A 23,043-nucleotide genomic window follows, 5' to 3' on the forward strand; every position below is an offset into this window, starting at 1 on the left:
AATTTAAAGATGAGCATAAAATTTCTAATTTTTATTGTAGCAACAGGAAGTAGACATACTAAAAATTTCACGCAGTTACTTTTACTCAAGTAACTTTTTCATCAAGTTGTTAAAAACTTTTTAACAAACTTTTTCAGAAAAGTGGATTGTAAAGATCAAAGAATTGTAAAACCATAGAATGGTTTAGGTTGGAAGGGACCTTTAAAGATGATCTAGTCCAACCCCCTTGCCGTGGGCAGGGACCTCTTTCCCTAGATCAGGTTGCTCAAAACCCCGTCCAACCTGACCTCGAACTCTTCCAGGGACGGGGCATCCACAGCTTCTCTGGGCAACCTGTTCGAGTGTCTCACCACCCTCACAGTAAAGAATTTCTTCTTATACCTAATGTGCCCTCTTCTAGTTTAAAACTGTTACCCCTTGTCCTGTAAAAAGCGTCTCGGCATTTTTCTTACAAGCCCCATTTAAGTACTGAAAGGCCACAATAAGTCTCTCCGCAGCCTTCTCTTCTCCAGGCTGAACAACCCCAACTCTCTCAGCCTGTCCTCACAGGAGAGGTGCTCCAGCCCTCGGATCATTTTTGTGTCCCTCCTCTGCACCCGCTGGAACAGCTCCATGTCCTTCCTGTGCTGAGGGCTCCAGAGCTGGACACCGCACTCCAGGTGGGGTCTCACCAGAGTGGAGTAGAGGGGCAGAATCACCTCCCTCAACCTGCTGGGCACTCTTCTTTTGATGCAGCACAGGGTATGGTTGGCTTTCTGGGCTGCGAATGCACATTGCCAGCTCATGTCCAGTTTTTCATCCACCAGTACCCTCAAGTTCTTCTCTGAAGGGCTGATGCTTCATAAAGATAGTTAAAGATGCATCCTAGGTTGTAAATCTGATATGCTGAATTTCCTATAGCAAACAAATTTTCATTTGCAGTGTTGAAACATTTCTGACAATGTGATTACTTTGTTTACTTCAGTCTTTGAATTGCTGATCTAAGTTACTTTCTTATCAACAAATTAGACTACTGTTGATACTAAATAATTGGAACTGCAGAACAAACCAGGTAATACATTCTTGCAGCACAAAGCATATAAGTAGATTCTTCTAGTGAGAAACAAAACCTGTTCTGTGGGTGACACAGTATGGAATTTTCTGCAGTAAAATCACTTTCAATAAGTGAGCTTTAAAAACAAAAACCAAAATACCTTTTCCTCTGTAATGCTGGTGCATAGCATCTTGATTCTTGTTTTAGCTGCTAGAAATTAAAAAACTTACTTCTGTCTTCCTAGACCGTGGATTGAAGCCACAGATTTGATAGCTTGGAGTTTGCTTTGTATCTGCCTTATTGCTGTCAGAACTGTCTCTGAACCGTGCAATGCAGTGTTTGCATTACATGTGTCTGTTTAAGGGTATGGCAACACAGCATACTTCTGTCAAAACTGCATATACACTATAGTTCACTGTATTTCTGAATTTCCAGACTTGAGTTAAAATTGTAGGGATTATTTCACAAAATATTCTAATGTCTTCTGGCCATTAAAATCATAGCTTGGCCCTTGAGTTTATATCGCTTTACAAATGAGCTGGATTCTAGCTTGTTAATGCTGACATTCGTGACTTGCTTTCCTTAAGTAATACATGTTAAGGGACATTTGGAGAAGCCTCGTGTCTGGCCACTGAATCCTGGGACTCAGGGTCTCTGCCTGGGCTGAGGGGCGTGGATGGACAGACGCACATGCGACACTGACACAGCTGGTTACACAGACTAACACTGACAAGGCACTGCCTTCAACAGCACCCACAGTGCAGGACTCAAATAAACACATGCACAGGCAGCCACATCCTTCCTCATGGGCTGGCAGAGATGGAAGGTCCCTAGGGCAGGCGCACACGACACTCTCCAGATACACAAGCACACACACACTTACAGATCTCCCAAGTACCACCACAGCCCCTCTGCCCACCCCACACCCTGCCCTGATCCCAGGCCCCCTTATCTGCCCGTGGGTCTCCCCTACTCAGCAGCTGGTCCAGCTCAGTGCTCACTAGCAAACACTCACGTGCTTATCCCACAGGCACCCCACACTCCCAGGTCCCCCCAGATACCAGCACAGTCCCTCTGCCCACCTGATACCTCTGCCTGGGCCCAGAGCCTCCTACTCACCAGCTGGTACAGCTTGGCATCTGCTGGTGAGTTAGTTACACATGCACACACCCACTTTGGGGAAGGTACAGATACTCAGCCCCTGCCAACAGCCAGCACCACACAGACTGTGACCCACGGTCTTGCTCCAGCCACCTACACTGAGCCATTCACCTCTGCAGCTAGTATTTTTGGGACACACATTGGCCACCAGCTGCTGGAGTGGCAACAAGACACCTCCCTGCCCCAGTTGCTGGCACTGAGACCCCACTCGCTTTGGTATCTGACACCGCAGGCCTGGGGCACCCAAACCCCTGGTCTGACTCCAGTTGCTGGCACCAAATCCATCACGCCAATCCCCCCAGTCGCTGGCACTTAGTCCTTGCAGTCCTTGCAGCACTTGCAGCATATGTGCACGTGGGATAGAGACTGGAATTATGCAGAGTTAAGAAGGGATTTAGTGAAAGGATAGGACAGATTGCACTGATCAGATGCCAGGCTCGGTCAGCCGATGTACTGACCAACATTAGTTTACGTGCAACTGTCCCCTTTCACACCCCTTTCTATCTGCCCCCCACCCCTTTGTTGTCCCATGCACATTCTGTCAGCAGCTAGTGCAGTCCCCCTGACCCCTCCAGCATTCTGCACCTTTAGGTTTGCATCCTTACCAGTCCCTGCCTGCAGTTTCTTGATAGCACATTAATTTTTGTGATGGAGCGGGTTTGTCTCTGGTTATTGTTTTCATTAACTCTAATTGGTCAAGTTTTATGCCTGAGTGTCTGCCTCCTTTTCCTTACCATCACAATTTGGCAAGGTGCTTAGCCAGCTAATCTTACTGAAAGAGAATAATTCTCACACTCCATCTATCCTTACCAATTGGTGTAAATAACCAGGTTTGTACCTGTCAGAACCTTCCTTACTACAGGTCAGTCGGGTTTGATTGTGTAGTTTCTTGATTGTAGCTCCTTTGACCAGGTACCCTCAAAGGGGCAGACATTCTCCTCCCATGTGCCCTTACGGTATGGAAGAGCAACTGCAGGAACTTGCTGTCATGAAGAGGAAGCTGTAACAGGAGTGTCCGGTTAACACAAGTATTGTATGTCTTGGTATCACTACAAGAGAATTTTCTTCGAAATAAAGAACAACTGCCGAATTAGTGGCTTATTGCTCACCTGCAGTTACTTTGGCTTTGTCTGCAGGGTGGAAGTTTTCATGTTTGCACTTGCTTCTTAGACTTTCATGACCTATCTATGGAGTCCTGAGATGCGTGGTATGTATTAAGTAAAAAACCAGAAATAGCACTGGATAATTTTCATGGAGGTGTGGGCAAGGAAAGAGGATGTTTTAAAAATGTGAGTAATCTATTACCACGTTACAGCTGATACAGATGACATGGGTTTTGATGGTCTTTCAGGAAGTAAGACTGTACTGATGTGTCTTGTATACTGAGACTGGATAACAGAACAGTCTTTCTGTTGGGGAAAGCTAGGCAGCAATTGGTATATAGACTGAAAGTGTTCAGGCAGGACCTAAGTGCTTTCTAGGAGCAGAAGGGATTTTTACTGATTTCAGAATTAATTCTGATCATGAGGAAATAGAAATGGCATTTTATATGGTGGTTTGGTGGTGTTTTCCTATGATGATGATAGATAATAAGACGAGAATATTTCCACGCATAGTATATCACCAGAATTGTAGGAATTTGAAAGACTTGTTCAACTCCAGAATAGAAGAACATTCAGCATCTGGATTATACCGCGAGTGGACAATACTGTAGGGTTATCATTTGTGACGAAATATGTATAGCCAGGAGAAGATGTGAGCTAGGAAGCTATAATATGTACTACACACATTGGGTTTTTAAATGGCAGCAACTCAGCATGGAAATTTAGCAAATAGAATCTCTTTAAAATATTGCACTTAAACATTAGATAGTTCTACTTGAAATATCTGAACAATTTTTATTTCAAAATAAATGCTAATCCGCTCAGTTATATGGATCAGTGGTGTGAAAAATCAGTCTAAACTAAAAAGCTGTTCTTAATTACTGGTATTATTTGTAGTCATTAAAATGGAATCGTCCCGCCACGGACTTTATCCTTTTTGCAGCATAAGCATAACCTTATGAAGTTTGTTGGGTCTTTTTGGAAAAAGTTGGAATTCTTGAAGTCATGTCTAAGGTTGGAGTGAAGCTTTATGAATGTTTAGAATTATATCTGTGAAGAGGCACAGAAGAAGTGTTGCTGTTTTTATGAACATTGATCCATTTGAATGGACTTGAATCTGGTAGAGTTAAACATCCTTTCTGTGTGATCCAGAAGTATATAAGTATCCATGTATTTGTGGTGCATATGCTGAGTACATGAATTCTTTTGACCCACATAATTATGATAATATCGAATTTCCTGTGTTTCTGGGTAGACTGAAGGTTAGCCTTGGCTGAATCCTTTAGACTGAAACAAAATTTATTTTGTTCAGTGTAACTGTTACTTAAAAAAGAAGTAATTTGCCTTTTTTTCTTCCCTAGGTATGTGTTCTTCTTGGATCCATGCAACATTGATCTAGTACATCAGAGGATCAAATCTCTTGCTTTGTGTGTATCAGCTTGCCCAAGGAAGGAACTAAAAACTCTGGCTGATATTCAGAAATTTGCAGAAACTAATGGTATGCAAAATGCATGTCTGTTTTTATTCATGTACCAGATATTTTCATAGGATGAAACAAAAAAACCTGTGCATTACCTGAACTAAAAATTAAATGCGTATTAAGAAATATCAATAGAAATAATGTGATATTTTTGTTAAGCTAAAATTTTACTAAATCTTACAGTGTTGTGCTTCTGTCACGTTTTGAAAGGTCATTGTTAAAACAGGAATACAAAGCATAACAAGAAACTGAGGGAATGTCTGACTGTAGGATGCGTGCTTAACTCCTAGGGAAATGTTCTGACGTTGCTGCTCAACAGTAATGCTGTTGAGATGTTCTCATGTATATGAAGTTAGTGAGAGCAATGCTGCTATTGAACAGCTCTTGCTGCACAGAATATGGCTGTGGATGTAAAAATATTCCTGCTTTCATTCAGAACTACAGTGTAGTTTCTGGCAGGTTTTTTTTGTTTTGTTTGTTTGGTTTTGTTTTGTTTTGTTTTTTTGTTTTCTTACACTTTTTTTAAAGAAATTGAAAGGAAACTAATTATATTAACAAATTAAATACCGTATCCCATCTCCCCTAAGAGCAGTACTTTTCCTCTGTAGTTATAATACTGATATTACTAGCTCAATTCATATTTTAACACTGTATGGAATAAAATGTATGAGAGGTAACCAATTTTTGGACCTTCAGGAAAAAAGTGAAGACAAAAACTTAATGTGAGGAAAATGCAGGGGATTTTAGCTATTCAAGTGGGAACGTTTTGTCCTAAACTTTCCTACTTAATCTTTTAAAATGCTGTGATAAGATTCCTTTGCGAGATACTTGGCTATGATGAGTCAGTCTGGGTGACCAAGTTCAAAGCAGTGAAACTGAATACGTTTCATAGAAGGAAATGAAGTGTTGATTTCTGTTCTCATACAGGTTGTGTAAGTACTTCTTGTTTGAAAGCAGAGTGAGTTGAAGGGGCCCTGGGACACTGTTAGTGTCCTTGGGTCTCCCACTGCGTTGTGGCCGCATGCCTGGGTGTCTGCCAGCCTGAATCAGGGAGCTGAACTACCAGGTGGCATTACAGCATGTGTGGAGCTCCACAAACAGCTGTGCCAGCACAGTGCAGCTGATGGTCTGAGAACGGGAGCTTCTCATGTGTCTGTGCACTGTTGTCAAATACAAGCCCACAGTGAAACTAGCCATTATCTACGCTTTTACTCTTTACCCCTGGTTTGAGCATGCTGTCTTTTTCTTAACTAATGCCAGGCCAGTTATTCGTTGGTGTGAAGTCAAGGTCATTAATAGTGGAGTTTCTTAAGTACATCTTGAAATAATGAAATGCAGCCGTGCTGTTTTACCACAAACATTGTTTCTATGTTTATAAGTAAAGTCTCTTATTGACTGTGCCTGAAATATGTTCAGTATAACCAACATTTAAAGTACACCAAAACTCACCCTTCCCAAAACATGCTATGCCTTGTCCTCATGGTTCTCCATTTTAACCGTACCTCCCTTAATGTTTTATATTTTAGAACCTAAAGAGAAACAATTTTTTTTTCCAATTAATATCACAGCCAATTGTTTCAGTTTACAGAAGCTTGGTCAAAAGTATGAAACCTGGTATTAAAGCAGAACAGAATCATTAATAAGTTCAATTCCTAATTTTCATTATATGATACTGGGTTTATCAAAACCAGGTACTAAATTAAACCGAGCTTTCCTTTTGTAGATGAACTCTGTGCAAGACTGGAATCACACAGTTCAGAGAAATATTGTCATTCTCAGGGATATGATTCTGCTTAAATGTTCACCAGCCTGTGCAGGTTCCACAAAGTGATGGTTTGCAGCAAATGAAGAGCTTAAGTATTGATCAGCTTAAATGTTGCACATGTATAGTGAAAGTTCAAACATGATTTAGTCTTGCAATAGAGCAAGAACAGTGAACTAATACCAAACTATAGTACTCAGTAAGCAGAATAATTTTTCTGAGAGCTACTTTATAACTATGATAGTGGGTTTAAATTAATACTAGGATTATGTTTGGCAGTCTGTTTCAAGTGACCATAGACTGCACTGTAAAAAGGATAATAAGGAAATCCGAGGACTTTGAACATGGCTGCACAGAGCTTAATGGCAATTTCTGTTTGTGATATCTAGTTAGAATTTAGAGTTCAGCTCTAAATTCTGAAGAAGAAGGGCAAGACGTTTGTTTGGTTTCTTGTGATAATCAATGCTGTATTTTCCCAGGTTTGCAACTTCTAACACTCAACAAAAAATAAACACCTTAATGTTTTAAATATATCAGCAGAGAATTCAGTCAGCTCTCTATTTTGCTCTGCTGAGCCTTTGTAAAAGCTTTAACCCTTCCTGCAACCTGAAGATAGCAATTGTGCTGGAGATAGGCTCTGTGTAGATTGTTGCATGTGCATTTGAAGTTAGCCATTTTCACCTGGCTCACATGCCATCCCTGAAATCACCTCACTTGCCCATGCACCTTGGAATTCTTTCATTCTTTCACTGTTTAAGAACCCTTCCATCCCAAAGAAATCCTGTTGGGCCTCAGCCTGTCAAGATGTGGTACGGTAAGTTTTTTACTCTAAACATCTTTATCAAAAGATTTAACTACACAAAATATACTACAACATGCTTATATTGATTAATGATTTTATCAATACCAGGTACGATCTGCCAGCTAGCTTAGCATTTATGGTATCTTTCCCAAAGTGGGACAGGCATGTGACAGAATTGCCAGCCCCTAAGGTTCAGAGCAATTATGATAGAGCTCTTTCTTTCTGTGCAGTACGGCTGGTATTTTTGTGTAAGCAAGATTATAAATGAGCATTTAGGGCAGGGAAAATGCTTGCTTGAGGCATGAAGATCATTTCATGGCAAAGCAGCCTTTCGGCTTCCTGAATTAGTAATGATGCACTTGTTATTCTGTTGTAATTTGGGAAAAGGAAGTGATTTGGTCAATAATGGTGCACCATTTCAGGACAGTAACTTGACTGCCACCCCTTTCCCACTTGCTCTCCCACAGTCGGGTCCTGCATTTGTGGTACCGTGTCATCTGAGCAGAGGAGAAACCCATCCTTCACAAAGCCTGTCTGATTTTAGGAAAACAAGAAAGTGTTCAGAATAATTGACACCCAGAACAGTGAAACCGGTTGGGACATTTTACAAGAGGAGGAAAAAGGGAAGGAGAAAGCTGGGAAGTTGCCTGCTCAGATCTTCAGCTTGTGCCAAGGTGCAAGCTGTAAAGTACAAGAATGCTCTGGGGCAACTCCTGGAGGTGGTGCAGGAAGATCCAGTGTTGGCTGAGAGCAGATTCTAATGCTGTTGTCTCACAGCCATGCAGATACTTGAGTTTGTAGAGGTGTGGTTTGGACACAACTGAGAATGTTGTATATTGTGAACTGACTGCTGCTGTTCTCCCCAGGATTTTCTCACCAGGCAGAACACCTGAGGCAGGGAGTACTTGTGATTCAATGCTCTTATTGGTCTCGGTACTTAAAGAATGATGTCTTTTGAGTAATGACTGAAAGCTGTTTTTCCCAGGAAGCTGACTGATGCTTCAAATCTTAATGTCCATGAAACATTGCAGTGCTTTTTTCAAGGACTTGCCAAAGCATTTTGAAATATCCTTGAAGATATAATTCATATATGACTGTGCCAAATGGATAATGAAATGTCATTATGAAAAAGAAACACTAAACAGGTGGCCATGATTTCTGTCATGTTTAATTCAGTGATAACCATACTGACTGGTCATTGTGGGAATTAATATTCCAATCTGTTGTGTAAATTACTGGATGCGGATTAGGAACATGAAATGAAATTTCTATTTTACAGTGTGTTACCAGGCATCTTGTCAGAAATCTGTAGCTAGGCCAGGCTAGTTGAGGTCCGGGTGGACTTAGAGCCAGAGGTAAAGCTACATTAAGCCTGCAACAGAGAGTGACCTGAAAGAAATCAATAAAGGAAATCCGTCTGGCTGAGTCAGAGCAGGTCATCTCTCTGAGCTATGGGAAGGAACCACAGGGAAAACTAAAAGGAGTTTTCATTTGTCTGAAGGTGATGACATCTTCATGAGTACTAATCAAAGTATGTCTTTGCAGTTACCATTGGTACCTGCCTTAGAAATAGCAGTTACATCAGCTGTGGCCAGCTTTTGACATTTTAATTCTGCTGCCATTCCCTTGCATACACTGTTTTTAGTGGAAGTGTGTTGGTTAAAACTTAATACTTTGGTTGTGATTTTCCTGAAGCCTGTTGTACCATATTAGTTGTAGGCATCTTATGGTTAAAGAGGTTCTGTACCACTAGGTCTTTGGGAACCTGGGTATGTTAATTTTGAATGTCATTTTTTGGCTGGCTGGAATAAAAGTACACTATGGCTGATTTTGAGATACAGAGTCTTCCACTGCTACCAGACTTCCGTTCCACCTTGTTACTAGAACTGCCTTTCAAGGTTGTCTTGTGCTGGAAATGGATCCTCTAGTCAGAATGAAATAGTTTTCACAACAGAAAGTGGCCGCACGTAGAGTCCTCCAGTAATATTGTGTTGTGTTATTGATTACATTAATAAACCATTTGGAAAGGGGGAGGAACAGTGAGGTAATAAATCTTGCTGCGGCTAGTGAATTATTTAGAATTACATGAAAAAATCTGATATCAATTGCAGTGGAATAAAATGGCAATTGCAAAGGAATACCTACAGAACAAAGCAGTGGGGAACAACCACTGTTATACATTTAGCATTTTACTTTAAAATGGTTATTGCTACTTGGGAAGGAGATTGTGAGATTGTGAAGCTACTGAGAATAGCAGGAGGATTAGGTGGAGGCACAGCATTGTCGTAAAGTGTAACGTTTATTAATTGTGAAGGGGGAAAAAAATAAGGACTGTATTTTGTGTAAACTCATGCTCTGTTGGCATCATAAAGGCTGTTTTCTGGTCCTTCCTTGACAAAGTGTTTTCTTAACTTTTTTTAAAACTTACGCATATATGTGTATTTCTCAGTATGTGTCCAGCCAAACAAGGAAGATCACAAGAAATGACCAATAATTCTTCTGCCTGAAAAAGAAAACTATCAGGAAGAATAAGGTCATTAAAAGCAGCGATAGCTTAGAGAAGGTTAAAAAAGTATTATTCTTTAATCTTGTAACCTGAGTAATATGAAACTAGAGGTCAAAAGTGAAATTACTGGTTATCAAAAAGCCAGATTTTTTTCCACACAGGTTATGGTTAATTTACAAAACTTATTGCCATGAGGATATTTCAGATAGCAACAGATATACTGTTAGAATAATAGCGTTTGGCTATTTAATGGGAGGTCAGTACTCAAGGATATTCTTGAGCTGTAAGTGGTGGAGAGCTAAAGATACAGTAGGGAAAACATCTGCTACTGGACTAAATGGATTTTTAATTTGGTTTCAGAATAGCTGTTTTCGTTTAGTACTGGAAGAAATATGAGGGGAAGAACGGGTAAATTAATATTTGTTTTCAACTTGCTGCACTGTTCATAGGAATAGGGAATAGAAAAGGGGATAGCCTGGGCTTTTCAGTTACAATTCTAAATATGTGTATATGAATTCTGACTCTAGGATTTTTTAAAATTTTTGTTTGTTTGTTTGTTTTGGTTTTTTTTACATACAGTTAGTTGTCACAGCAACTGTGCTTAGCTATCTCAGTAGTTCTCTTTGTGGTCTTCAATTCTGGAGACATTTAAAGATCTACATAGAGGGGTTTTGTATTAGATTTTTTTCTTGGAACATTCTTGCAGGCACTGGAGAATACTTACTTTCACTTCAATTCCACATTTATTTATAAAGGCAAGCTGCCCTCTGCTCATTGTTTTAAAGAAGTGATGGTATGTCTCTATGCAACAACTAGAAATTTAAATGTATACAGCCCTTACTTCTCATCCTTTAAAACACACACTCATCTTGAAGGCACCAGTGGATAGATCTAGAGAATGAAACTTGCTTTCCTCACTGAGAACAAATCAGTCACATTAATCTGAGAAGACCTGACTGCAAAGTGGTCTGTCCTATGCTGTCTTGCTCTTCTCAAGGCATTACTATTTTTCTAGGCTCCAGTAGGGCCCAGAAATTAGGTTTAGGTGTTAAAATTCAGCTCTACCGTTGTTTGGCCTTCTGCTTCTATTCCCACACCATTTGCAAAAGGCGTAGCTTCAATGTTTAGGTATGTCTCTGCAGTCCTCTGGTGCTTCCACATTAACTCCTACTTCAGGCTGTATTCAAATCAATGGCTAAGAAGTGGGAGTTCTGGTTTTCTCACTCATTTCCAGCTCTGATGCTAATCTGTGCACAGCTAAATGCTACTTCATTCCTAAATGGAGCATCAAATGTGAACTTGTCTGCTTCTGGAATGTTTTTGTTGTTCAAAAAATGGATAGGCAAATAGGAAATTTGTAAAAGCCTAAACTTCATGTATCTGTAGTGCTTGTGTTCTGAGTAGAATTACTTCCTGTAGTTGTAGACAGGATATAATTACAGTTGCATACCTAGCAGACAATGAATGAAGAAAGTCTGGTCAGCATTGGTGTATTTCCTTTATGATGGCGTGAACCTTCTTCCCCTTGGCAGTAGTTCGTGAAGAGAGGGGCTTGTTACTACTCCTCCCCATAGGCATGCTTTTTCTGAGGTCATGCAACATTGCTCTCTGTTACAGGCAGAACTCGGCAACAGATAGTAACTTACCACCTTCTGTGGAAGTAGTGCTTGGCATCCTACCTCTTCTGTGTTTTTTTGGCTGTGGAATTTGCAGCAGAATTCCCTACTGGTACACAGGCCAGTGTCTTAAGCTTCCACTTTTCTATGCCATGATGCTGGTCCTTAATATGGGAAGAGAATATGCAGTTATGATTATTATAGTGCACCGGGCTGTCTCATTGCCTGAAGGTTCAGACTCGTAATGTGGTTCAGATTAACAGTTCAGAGTTGATAGAGTTCAACAGGTAGGTGTGAGTCAAGCTCTGGAGTGAGGAAAGTAGAGAAGCATTAAGAATTTCATCCTTGTGAGGGTCTGGGAGCCTTGTCCTTCCTGAATACCAGTGAATTCCACCTCTGTCAATATCCAGTTGTCAATACCTCTTAGCTTTTATTGTGTGGGTTGGTCAAGCATAATCAGCTGAGTCATGGATTCACACTAGCTATGTTTTAGCAGTTTCTCATAAAACACCCAGAACCCAAGAAGAATTAGTACTGGGCTGAAAGTACAGAGGCCAATAGTTGTGATTTAAACAGCCTTGCTCCTGCTAACATTTCTGCACCTTTCTGTATCTGTGATTACAGAGTAATCAAACCTTGAGTTAGATTCCTGTGTTAGAGGGCTTATGTTACTGATGGACTACTGGCTTGTTGCTTAAGAAGGAGAGAGAATGCTTAAAATGGAATAAGATGTTCAGTTTTTTAACTATAATCTCTGCTTCATTATATGGTCTTTCAGAAGTCAGTTAAGTCACATACATGCACAATACGTGCGTACCGTCAGTGAGATTCAGAACAGTGAAACCATACATGGAAGATCATATAAATTACCTTACCAAAGCTGTGGTTCCTAGTCTCTCAGGCTGTGCTTTGCCACGTGCCTGTGAAAAGGGGTATGTGGAGCTGCTTGGAGTTGTGCATAGCTTAAACAGAAGGCACACCTGGTGTTCCAATCCTGGTGCTGAATCTATCCCAGGTATCTCTATATAGTCCTGTATGTTTCTGTTTCAGTCTTAGACTTTGAGTGTGTGTCCATGTTTTTGGATCTGGAAGCCCTTGTTTTAGTTCCTGCTAACACTGAGAGATGGGTAGGTGCTGCTGAGCAGCTCAGAACGGGATCCAGAGCCCCTGGTGTGCTTTCTACCACTATCATTTGGTCAGTATTAATGTCAGTGGTTTCCTCTGTGGGCTCGTCCTCTTAGCAGATGATTTAGGAAGTCTTAACCATTTCTCAAGCTGTAAATTTTTATATTGATAGTGACGCTGATGTGGCAGAGGTTTTGTGTGTTTGTTTGCAACACAGCAAATACAGAAAGGAAAGCTGTACTGGAGCTCTGGTCTCTAAAAGTAGTTTTATCTGACTACTTCAGGCTAGTATGGAGCTTCCCATATACTGTACTGCTGTCTTGTCATTCTGTGTGTGGTGTCCTCTAAGTGCACAAGACCTGTAATAATTTACTTTCTCAGGTGGAAAGAATCTTTGACAGAAGAGTTTGGTCCCCCATCTTTGTCCTGGCTTTCTACAGCATCTTTACATAATTTGTGCTAATTGTAGTTGTTTTTAAGAACGATAATAGCTGTTCAGCTCCTTACTAATCCAAGCACAAAAAAAACAAAAAAGAAAGTGGTGCCTTTCACTCCTAAGGCTAGGTTAAGGTTGAAAGGAAGGTTTGTCTTTCACTATATTTTGCTCCAGTTGTGGCCCCCAAATATTCTAATGGCTGGAGCAACTCTATTCATGGAAAAGAAACCATGGAACAAAAGCCGTGTTGTGTCTCCAGAATACCACTTCATAGATGAAAGCACCAACTACAGCCTGTGGGACCAGTAAGCTCTGTGTGCTTACCAATAGCCTGGCAACTGTTGCTCTTCATAGTTTAGAAGTATTTTTCTTTAAGGTTACAACACGTTGGGATCTCAAATCCAATCCCTGTAGGACAGTTTGATGTTGTTCACCTAATGGTTTCTCCAGTACAAATATGTGCACTGCTGTAGGAAGCAAATAATATATTACTTTAATGATTTTTTTTAGTTTGTTCTCTCAATTCTACCCATAATGTTTTTGATACATGAGTGATAATAAATTCAGAGTAATAGTAATGTCTTTGGTAAACTAATTATCTCAGCAAGGTAGGTGATTTGAGTTCTTCTAAGCTTTTGCAGGCCTTGCAAACTCAAACAGCAATAATAAGACTGGCTGTGCTAAGAGTCTTTACTAGTATGGGGGTGGAAGGTTTGGCAAAGCAGTCCATTCCTCCCACTCCCACCTTACGAAATTCAAACTTTTATTTATTGATGCACAGGGACTCAGAAATCACTTTAAGATTGATGTAAAGTGATATATTACTCAAGCGCACACTTGGGTTGTAGATCTCTCCAACATGGTATGTATTAGAGAATTCAGAAGATTTTCAAAATATAAAGAAATAAATATTTATGGGAATAGTAAAAATTTATTCTGCCTAATTTTATAGGACAAGAGGACAAATCTTGTGGGCATTGTTTCAGCTATTGGACTGGTAGTTTGTTTAGATGCAGTTTAGATCTATAAAAATAGATTAAAAAATTTTGCAGCAGTATAGAGCCTTTTGTCCTAAAGGAATAGGAATTACTTTTAGATACTACCTTTACAACTATGATTTAAGAAAGGTAGTTTTGTCTGATGTCTGTTTATCTGCTGCCATGTCCCTTGTCTGACAAGTTCCATGAAAATATTTTTCTGCTTGGCTGTGAGTTTAAAGAAGCATGCTATGTGAGGTGGACAGCTGAAGGGAAGGGATCCAAAGGAGACGCAAGAGGTTAAAGTGGCAGCCAGTCATCCACTGCTCCATTGCATGACAGGAGGAAGTGTGCTGCTAGGTTCCAGAAGGACCTTGCAAGGTGCCTCCAGTTTCCTCCACAGGGGTTTGTTGGGTTACCCTGGTCTACAGGTCATACTTGAATGGCATTTGGTTTTGCTTGGCTTACATTTATGATACAGAAAGAAGGACTTCAGATACACAATTGTGCAAAGAACCTAGATCGTCCCTCCCTGGCCGTGGCAAATCCTGCTCTTTTTCCCTTCTGCCTGAAATGCTGAAGTCACAAGGAAGCATGGGCATCCACGGGTCAACCATGTCCCTTAGACTTATTTAGGTGTGGGGCCCTCTGTATAAGATACTTAAACTGTAGTTCAGTACTGGTAGTGTTGAATGGCGATATTGCCAAGCTGGTACCAAACATTTTGTATCATGAATCTGTATACAGTCGTCCATACACAGCCCCTCCACTTCTTCCTGCAGGACTTTTGATTCCAGTCATCTTTGTGACTTAGCTTTTGACCTGTATTTAGAGCAAAATAAAATAAATGTAAATGTCTGCAATCTTCTTTTTCCTTCTGTTTTTAAGATAAACATGTGACTTACTCCACTGCTGCTCCTCCGTGAAATTTGGGAGTTGTCTGTAACCACACTTGATCTGAAGTTTTCATATCTACAAGAATAGATTAAAAATTTTTGCAGCAGTATAGAGCCTTTTGTCCTAAAGGAATAGGAATTACTTTTAGATACTACGTTTACAACTATGAGTTTAAAAAGGTAGTTTTGTCTGATGTCTGTTTATCTGATGCCATGTTTTCCACATAAGCAAGTAGAGGCATAAGGATTCATATAGACAGTATATTTGAAGATGGAATTCAGATGTTTTACCTGATACCTTCTCTTTGCAGGAAATCTAACTTTATTCAGTGGTGTATTTGGTGTTTTGGACCTGCCCCCAAAAGCTAATTTGTAGAAGTGGTATTTAAGTAGTGTTACAGAGAGTGCATGGGATAGCCTGCTCAGCTGCTCTCTGTCTTCTCTTTCAGTCTGTAAATAGAAGGTGTCCCTTCATAGATGTAGCAATGTGACAATGGTAAACAAGATCTCTGCAAATAATATTATACAATTTCTACAAATAATATTTCTGTTTGGTGTCACACAGGGCAAGATAAGGCTGTTTGTCAAAAGTCTTGGTTTAATTTGGGTGAAAGTGTGTATGTATTATCCAGATCCAATTTGTAGAACTCGGCTACAAATTATTTCTGGAGAGGAGGCTTTCATAATGGGAAGAATTGAATAATTAGAGAGATGTGCAAGATGTCCTTAGGTTATTATGTAGGAAAAAAGAACACTAAAGGCTTATCTATCCTGAGCCCTTGCACGGGGGAGTAAGCAATCTGTTAGCAAACAAGCTTGGGAAGAAACGCCTCTTTGGATAGGCAGCTTATACCATTGGAGGCTTTCTTACCTCTTCCTCCATTTCCTGAGACACTGCTGCTCCAATCTAGTTTGGCAGTTGCTGCATTCTAGAAGTGTTGGCTCAGATGTTCAGTATCTTGATTGCAGACAAATGGGAAGAGATCTGTCTGAGTAATGTACTTGCATTAGGCAAGTGTCACATACTAAGTTATGGCTGAATTTGGTTGTAGGCAACTTGATCTTTATTGTGCTGTACTAATTTGTTTACAGGGAGAGTTCAGCTTCATTAAAAGCTTTGGACATCTAATGCGGTGCTATTTTTGAGACAACTTTCCAGCCTCACTGTTTGGTTCCTTTGTTCCTCTCCCTGAAGCCTATAGACTTTTTAGTGTTTAGCAAATACTAAAAAAAAAAAAACCACAGAAAAAAAAAAAACTTAAATTTTTTTTTCCTATAATGAACATTGTCTTATGCAATATTCATGCACTAAAAATGATTAAAAGTATGGTGGACAGCAGGAGAGGGGTGACTTCAAAGTGCTTTCTGCTTTCTGTCCTTCTCTTTTACACTGCATTGTGAATTAGCCTTTTTGCGTCAATTACAGAGATGTTGGAAGACCCAAAGCCTAGATGAAGAGTGTCATTTTGTTACATTGAAGCCTGTTGTTGGGCTTGATTCACTGTTCCATTACAGGAGGAACTCTAGCATAACTTTGCAGTAGTAACATAAGGAGCTGCAGAATGAGGACCTCTATCAGTTTTAATACCATTTGTAAAGAATAGGAATATTGGATTTTTTATTTTTTCCCCCATAAATCTATTTTTTTCCTCTCAACAGGATCTGCTCTATGTAGCTATGAACTACAGCCATCAGAGTACACTACAGACCCAAGGGCCACCAAGTTATGTCCTAAATATCCTGTTCCAGAGAGGTAATATTAACATCTTGTCTGATTGGGGGTGGAGGGAGCAGAGATTTGTTTTGTTCATGACAGTTCTTCAGAAAATATTCCGCACAAATTTATTCTCTCTTACAGGTGGATATTTTAGTGTATTGTTCCCACATATTTTTAAAAGACATTTTGAAAGCAGCTCTTAAAGAAAAACCCAAACTGTCCACATATGTGTTCCTGAGAGTATTGAGCTGGTAACTTCAAGTTCTCTTCTGTCTCATGTAACTGACAGTGCTGAGTATCAGCTGTTTTACTGCCTTTCACTCTATAGCCAGCTGCTTGTCAGCAGTGAAGGTCAGAGACATTTATGGAGCACTTCAGATATTTGGGAGGAAAAGGGTATATTGACACACAGCTCTCTGCAGTGTTTGGTTCTTACACCTTATGTCAGGCAGTCAGATTTAGCAAATTGCTTCATTTTTTATTCTTTCAGTCCCCAAATGACCAATATTAGGATGGTCGAGTACCAAAAAGAGGGCTGTATTTTATAAACAGATCGATTTGAATTTTATTGTTTAAAATGTTTTACTAGACTGCTTTTTGTGAAGTAGAGGAAAGTTTGTAGCTCCAGAAACTCTGCTAGCTATGCTGGTTTGAACTGTGGAGATGAGCATTGCTGAGAAAAGTGATCTGTTTGCTGTTGTGCACACCCTTCTGTCAGTAATTCCACTCACTTAAGAAGAATTGTGTTGTGTTTTTTTAAAGTTTAGCTTCTCAAACATATTCAGTAGTGGGTTGTGACTGCAGTCTTGCCCTATGCATGGTTTTCTGTTACGATTTTATTAAATGTTATAATTTTGTTAGTTCTAAAAACTTTGATTTTAAATCTCTCTTGTCTGCCTGGTAGCCTCTCCAGTGAATAATTTTTTTTATATTATAGTGACAGTAAGTAGCAGCTGGATTATTAACTTTTTTTTTTACTTTTCCCCACAGCAGATTAATATTCCATGCAGGTAACCAGCTGTTATAGCTGTAATACAAAAACAAATGAAAACTTCAGTGCCAGCTTGCATACTGAAAAGGCTTGTCAGTCTTTATTTTTGCCAGAATTATATTGACTTTTTTCACTGTGTGTTCCCATGTCATTCAGTCTGCATGAATATAGCTTAATAAGAAAACAGGAGGATAGAACAGTGTGTCAGAGCTCTAATGGCACTATGTAAATTCCTCACAAAAACTACCTCAAGAGTTATTTTTGAAAAGCTATTGTGTAGGTGGAGTGTTTCCCGTTTTTTATGTGATATGAATAAAATGCTTAATAAGTTTTAGTATTTTCTGAGATTGAAAAGTCTGAACTTAATGTCCTAAAGCATGAAAGGACAATATTGTATCTGTAAACCACTCTGTTTTTCAGATTTTCTTAGTTAAATTATTTGAGTAAATTAGTGTAGTTTGGAGGGGAAGTGGAATCCTGTGGCAACAAGCAAATGAAAACCCAACACCCTGTAGGCTGAGGCATCCAGGGAGAACTTACCTAACACTCCAGTTTTCAGATTTGATCTGTCAGAGGTATGAACCATCATCTGACTCCCATTATGTCCATGGGATGGAGATAGAGTATGCTATAAGGACTGTCCCTTAATGTTTCTGGTTTGATGACCAGGCTTCTTCACAGCCTTCAGTTGAGACTCCACCTCAAATGGACTCTGATCCTCTGCCTTCAAGGCAAAATGTCCAACTTTGACAACAGCAGTGCAGTCTAGCAATGCAGCCAGTGATACATGTTTCCATAAACTGTGCTGAGCACATCTCAGTCTCAGTAGCGCATGAGTTTGCTGTTTAGTTTTGAAGTGGAGGACCCTAGACTAAAACCAATCCAGCTTTCCTCTGCAGTGTTTATGAAACAGTTGTGCTGAGCTGCACCAAGGGCCTGCTCTGTAGAGGTTATAAGGAGCAGGTAGCAGTGGCACTCCAGCCAGGCTCCCCACACACAGGTTGCTGTATATGCCCAGGTGTAGTAGTGAGAGAAAGAAGCTCATTTCTCAAATCTGGTACCTGAACAGTCAGATGGATCTTTTCATTTGAATATTGCTTTAAAATACAATTTTTAACATCATCATCTGTTGGCTTGAACTTCACTAGCTCTTGTTCATGATTAAGTATCGTGTTGTTATTCACGGAAACGTGTAAATCCATTTTGGTATGTAATATACCAAGTTATAATCAAGAGGCCTTATAAATAGCACAGGTCACTGAGAATAGATCAATTATTGTATTTTTTATTAAACAAGCCATACCTTACCTCACCCACTGATTCAGTCAGAACCACTGACATAGCAGTAGATCTCAAAAGGTAGATTCTCAGGAATCCTATATACTCAAGAAAGCTTGTAGGAACCACTAACATTTTTGGGGTTTTTTTGTTTGTTTTTTTTATTTTGTTATTAATTACAACAAAGTTAGAAATTAATTGTTGCGCACAAAAATAGGTAACTTCAAATGTGTAGTGAAATTGTTATAGCTTAACGGACATTGGATGGGTAATATAAACTCTGGTATGCAAAAACCATTTTTTTCTTCTGTTGGGATGTATTGTGGAACAGTATTTTAATCCCATTAACTTCCCTTTTCAAAATGGGTATTTTTGTATTTGGATGCAGGAATGACAGTCTTCTGCATACTCCCAGCTCAGAATTTGCACTTTGTTTTTGATATTGACAACTTCTAAATGCTCTAGGCTTTCTGCAAAGTTGGAGCAGTTAACAATTAAATAAACTTCTCGAATCTCAGTATTTCCCAGTATGACTGCATATAATGAGCTGCAGTATGCTGCATATTCAAAAATAGGCTGTGTTGTAAGAGCCTGAGAGGATACATTGGCCGCCTTTTAAATAGGGCAGCCATCATTATGGGTTTAGTTTGGTTTTTAACAACTGTGACTAAATCACAATTACTTTGCTGTACTTAACTGCTGTCTTCATCACTACCTAAAAGTAGACCATCAATACGAGCATCTCCAAATGCATTTACTTACTGAGCACAGTAAGTTTAAAACCATGTAATTTACAATTGTCAGTCACTTCAAACAAAAAGCTAGGACCTATTAATTACCTAGGTATGGCACGTGATCATAATTTCTCCTAAATTCTGTATGGAATAATTACACACTAATGGTTTTCAGCATCTGATTTTTTTTTTTTTTTTTTTCCAAAAAAATAATGCATAGAAAGGATGTGCCTAAGGCAGCTGGTTTACTCACTGTGTGTTTAAGATGACAGAATTTTAGAAATGCTTGGGCTTAACAAATAGTTATTGAGTACAGAAAATTGCTCATTTATAGGTCATTGCTGAAATGGGGAAACTGCAAAAGGCTATGTGCATTGCTGCTACAGTCCACTGAAATCTTTTAAGTAAGGAAGATTGTGGAGGGTGAAACAAATTTAAAGGTTAGAAGAAAAGCTGACAATGTGAAAGACATTTCTTTCATTGGATACAATTACAGAAATGAACATGTGCTTCGGAACACGTGTCTGAGGTGTAATTGGGAAGATTGATCAAAAGATGTAATAGGCCACTTTGAGATCTGACATAGTTTATGATCAAGAAAGGCAGCTATTTCATGGGAAACATTTGGAAAACAAAATTACCCACTTTTAAAGTTAAGTTTTTCCCCTCTTGTATCTTTCTCTGGTGGACTTGATAACAGGTTATGCTGAGCATTCTGCAAAGTTTAATGTATAGTGTCAGTATTTTTGTGGAGGATGCTTCCAAAACTGTTCATGAATAGTGAAACAATAGAGGCATCTTTGCACGTTTCACAAAGAATGTGGTACATAATTTTAACAAAGTTAATGAAAGTAAACACTGTGATTGTAATCTTCAATACGAGAACAAGCTTAGTATGGGGAAAGACTGAGAATAAATACATTGTTTTTTCTTGGCAGCAGCTGTAAGTGCTGATGTCTTTTAGCATAACATGTATGCTTGCAAGAAGAGTATTGTCATTATGGGATATCTTTTGCTGCAAATATGGGCCAGTATTCCATTCTAACATGAGTGAAAGGTGTTGTTTCAGCTGCTGGTTCTCCACCTGACACTTGAGTGAGAGTCATTAAATGGAAATAGGAATGTGTATTTTCTGAGCCTTGCTGTTTAAGGGTGGGAGGGTAATAATTTCTTATTGGACTGTGCACTCCAGCCTCACAGAGTTACTTGTAAGAACTGCATCACTTCCCATTATGATCATCCTCATTCCAGCAGCACTTGTGCATTCAACACATGGTTTCTGGTTATGATGTTATGAGGGTGGAGTGGTTGCATCTATTCACCTTTCATTTGTGTGTTGATGTGGCATTTATATTAAGTAGGAGTAATTTTTTTTTCTGATTTTTTTTTCTTGTGTCACCAGTGCACCTATTCCATTCTTCCATCGCTGTGCTCCTGTGAACATTTCCTGCTATGCCAAGTTTGCAGAGGCCCTGATCACCTTTGTCAGTGACAGTAGTGTCTTACACAGGCTGATTAGTGGAGTTATGACCAGCAAAGAGATTATAATGGGACTTTGCTTGTTATCACTAGGTAATTGTTTTTCTCATTACTAGCTATTTCTTAGTACTGCATTAGGAGATTGTTAACACCCTCTAACCACAGTATGAGCAAAAGAATGTATGATAGCAATGAGCCCTTAGAAAATGCTTCAGAATGCTTTTTTAAAATGTTATTTGACAGCTAGATAACTTATTCAGAAGCAATATGCATATGCATTCCTGTTTTTTCTCCTCTTCCACTGATTATGAGATACAGATGAGTGGCAGTTGATTAGCCAACATTAGTTTTGGTATAGTTAACAGAGCATCCCCATTATCCTCATTTTTGTTATAAAACTCACCTTTCCCTCTTCTAATATTCATCTTCTGCTAACTCAAATCCAAATAAACCCTTTCCAAATGAAAAAGACAAGGTGAGAAGTGCATGATAGCACACTGTGCTAAGTGTGGGGTTTAGTTTGTTGCATTTAACATACTTGTGCAGGGATATGAGAACTTTCAGAGGGAAAACAAGACAGTTAGGTGCCCATTTGTTGTATTGTATGTTACTCCCTTCTTCACCTTCCTGCAAAGTTAAAACTTCAGACCTTTGCAGATCCCAGCATTGTCTAAAGACCTGGAAATTCCCAGCAGTATAGAAGTGCTGAATTGTTTCTACAGTTGTGAGGTGCCTCTGGCCTATAGAGGGACACACTGCACTATGCTGAAGTGCTCTTTTTTACAAATTATTGTGAATTAAGGTGGAATGCTACTCAACCACATAAACTACTTTCCCAATTAATATATTTTACTCTTACCAACACTATCCATCTGTATAAGCAGTATGTGGTTTAAAAAGAAACACTGCAAAGCTGTACCAGATAAAAATTCCTTTGTTTTCAGTCTGCCTTTGTGGTTTATAAAAAACAAAAAGGGGGTGTGGGGTGGAGTGAGGATGCTAGATACCATTAAAAAAAACCAAAACCAAACCAACAAACAAAAACCAAAACCCACCAAACACAAAAGACCATTGAGTATCTCTTCAACTATAACTGGAAAGCTGTTTATTCTTCTATCTTGACAGCTGCAGTATTTGATAATCATAGTAGAAAGACTGTTCCAAATCTGAAAGCTAGTGGCTGATTAGCAGTGCTACTGCTGGGTTAGAGTCAGAAGTTAGTACAGAGTTTTACATACAGTTAATTAAAAAATACTTTTCATGCCTTCATAGTTAAAAAGAACGTATTTATTTTTAAACAGTGGGTGAGATTGTGTGATTCAGAAAGCCAGGTTCCAGTGGTTTTCATGTAACTGGGGTACACACATAAGGATATGCAAAAATATGTGCATGCACTTATACACACCGCTCGCTATACATTAGTTGGCTGAGATTGTAGATGACATTAACATGCAGTTTCTGAATGGCAGTAGAACTGTATGAACAAAGCTTTTTAAAGAACTCATTTTGAATGTTGAAAATAAAGGAGTAATTTTTCTTACTTTTTACTGGCATGACATTTTGGAATACACAGGTGTCACATTATCTGCACTGTCAAACAAGTGTGTTTGAGTGCAAATTCTGCTCTGGTCGTCAGGAGGTGTGCTCGTATTACCAGGCTCGGAGTATAATCATGTCTTGCTGTCTGTTTTGCCATTGTCTAAATACATCTGTCTGTGTGTATGCATTATGTCTTGTATTTACTGCACCATGTAAATGTATTTATGCTCTCTTTGTTTTAATCAACAGTATCAAAGCAGAAGGTGTAGAGGTGCCTATTTCCTTAACTATCTGTGCAGCGAGTTTGTAAGCCTCAAATCTCTGTCTAAAAATTCTGTTAGAAGGCTGTTATCTTAGTGCAGTGGGAGAATTAGGAAGGCTATTTCTACCTGAAATAATTGCTCTACT

General features: G+C 39.3%; 1 protein-coding gene across 3 annotated transcripts in view; it reads left to right on the top strand.

The window, feature by feature from the left end:
- SLC44A1 (solute carrier family 44 member 1) overlaps positions 1-23,043 on the top strand; it is a 68,558-nt gene that overhangs the window by 25,723 nt on the left and 19,792 nt on the right. For all 3 annotated transcript variants that reach the window (XM_075079754.1, XM_075079752.1, XM_075079751.1), the window contains exons 4-6: positions 4,659-4,795; positions 16,557-16,650; positions 21,020-21,189. In XM_075079754.1, the coding sequence (XP_074935855.1) occupies positions 4,659-4,795; positions 16,557-16,650; positions 21,020-21,189 (401 nt within the window). The remainder of the gene's footprint in view (positions 1-4,658; positions 4,796-16,556; positions 16,651-21,019; positions 21,190-23,043) is intronic.

Source organism: Phalacrocorax aristotelis, chromosome Z (genome assembly GCF_949628215.1).
Source record: "Phalacrocorax aristotelis chromosome Z, bGulAri2.1, whole genome shotgun sequence".
NCBI lineage: Eukaryota > Metazoa > Chordata > Aves > Suliformes > Phalacrocoracidae > Phalacrocorax > Phalacrocorax aristotelis.